This window comes from Phytophthora parasitica (genome assembly GCF_000247585.1).
Source record: "Phytophthora parasitica INRA-310 unplaced genomic scaffold supercont2.68, whole genome shotgun sequence".
NCBI lineage: Eukaryota > Oomycota > Peronosporomycetes > Peronosporales > Peronosporaceae > Phytophthora > Phytophthora nicotianae.
The window spans coordinates 236,383-238,006 of NW_008649054.1; the positions used below are offsets into that span (position 1 = coordinate 236,383).

Consider the following 1,624-nt stretch of genomic DNA (forward strand, 5'->3'; position numbering starts at 1 on the left):
AACTCGACTTTCGGGTTATTTCTGGTGTCAACATCCTAGAAGTTGACCCCCAAGTCCGGGTCTCACTATACGCCCCTTTGTCGGCAAAGTGTTCACCGCGTTTCGCCACAAAGGCACAATAATAAAGACCGAGTTGGAGGGATATGAAGGGGTTGGTGGTTTGCTGGCCGCCATTCCAGCTGAAGCCAGGCGTATCTCTGCCGATTGGACCGAACACGCTGGTCAGCGATAAAGGGGAAAAGTCCACAATCCTATGCTTAATTTACAGACAACGACGGCGAAATTCGCCGTCCTCTGAACACCATCCTCTATAGAAGTCGCTTTTTTATTCCCACGACAGGAGAATCCCCCACAGCCAATTCACTGATTCAGGTATTAAGCCTTCCAAGGCCGCTGACGTTGCGATAGCTTCACGACAGGATGAAAGGGCAGACGCGAGGTCGGCAGTACTTTGCTAAGCTGCCGGTCAATGAAATTTACTTTTTTATGGCTCTAACTTTAACCTTTGCAAATCTTGTGTTTTGAATTTCAAGCGTTCATGGTGGATTTGTATGATATGTTTGCACCGTCGTTGTCTGTATTGCGACTTGTTAAATTGGATGCAAATGCTGAAGTGAGTAGATTAGTGTTAACCAAAACTGTCCTGCATGTCTCTCTAAACAGTATCTCTCTGTTGTCCGTCTTGTTGTCTTGTTGTAAATGCGGCGGAACCACTATAGCCTTGTACCTTCATCCCATCACAGCGCTCCAACAGGTTATTAACCAACAGCGGTCCAGTACGAGCTCATCAGCGATAGTCGAACGGTTCGTTAACCGTTCCACGTTCCAACGGTCACGACCGCCGAGCCGTGCTGAACCGGTGTAGCTGAATCATAATTAGAAACTTTGATCCGTTAACGAATCAAAGGCGTGCCTACTACATTGGACACTTCCACGAGCCCCGATGGAATGTGTCGAAGAGAACTTCTCCCGCAGCAAAAGTGCCTGATTGGGTGGCACTGTGGTGAAACGCTTGAGAAATTTGGAGAATGTGAGACGGATGGAAATGGACCAATCAGCTGCGACGGGTCGCCTATTTCAAGTGCGCAACCAGAATCATCATTTTGACTCGAACCATCATTCTGGAGGCACCGCCATTCTGGTCAAGACTGGATCGACAACGTGCAATCATTGCGATACTTGATCGCCGATCCGATATAGTGCAATTATTTCGATAACCCCGATTCGAAGTGGCAGTAGATCGACTGATTTGTACCCACTTATGGGTACCACAAAGGGCCAGTTTGAACAATCATGGGATGGGTAGTAGGTAGTGGACCGCTAGGACTTAAAGGAATAACAGAGTGGAATTTGCCTTATCAAGAACAAGTGTCTTCGGTACAAGATTGGAAGCTGTAGCGGGAAGTATATTGGCCCATACATTAATCAAGTCATTTCTACCAGATACATGTGTCAGTTGCCGGAGTTTACGTGGCCGGTCGATCGTCTCCCTTCTCGCCCTCAACTTCCCCGCTATAGGAAGCGGTCAAACCTCGCAAGTAAAGGAACAAGGAACCACCCGGAAAGGAGCAACCACACCCCAAGTCGATCAAGATCGACGACCTACCTGGCGCGTAGCCTGAAG

At 48.2% G+C, this 1,624-nt stretch overlaps 1 protein-coding gene across 1 annotated transcript; it reads right to left on the reverse strand.

Annotated features, from left to right (window-relative positions):
* Nucleotides 1-729: 729 nt before the first annotated feature.
* On the reverse strand, nucleotides 730-922 carry PPTG_24106 (hypothetical protein; the record flags this gene model as incomplete). The annotated part of the gene is made up of 2 exons (XM_008915199.1): nucleotides 730-865; nucleotides 918-922. 2 exons carry the CDS (start codon nucleotides 920-922, stop codon nucleotides 730-732), a joined length of 141 nt encoding a protein of 46 aa, XP_008913447.1.
* Between the last annotated feature and the right edge of the window lie 702 nt (nucleotides 923-1,624).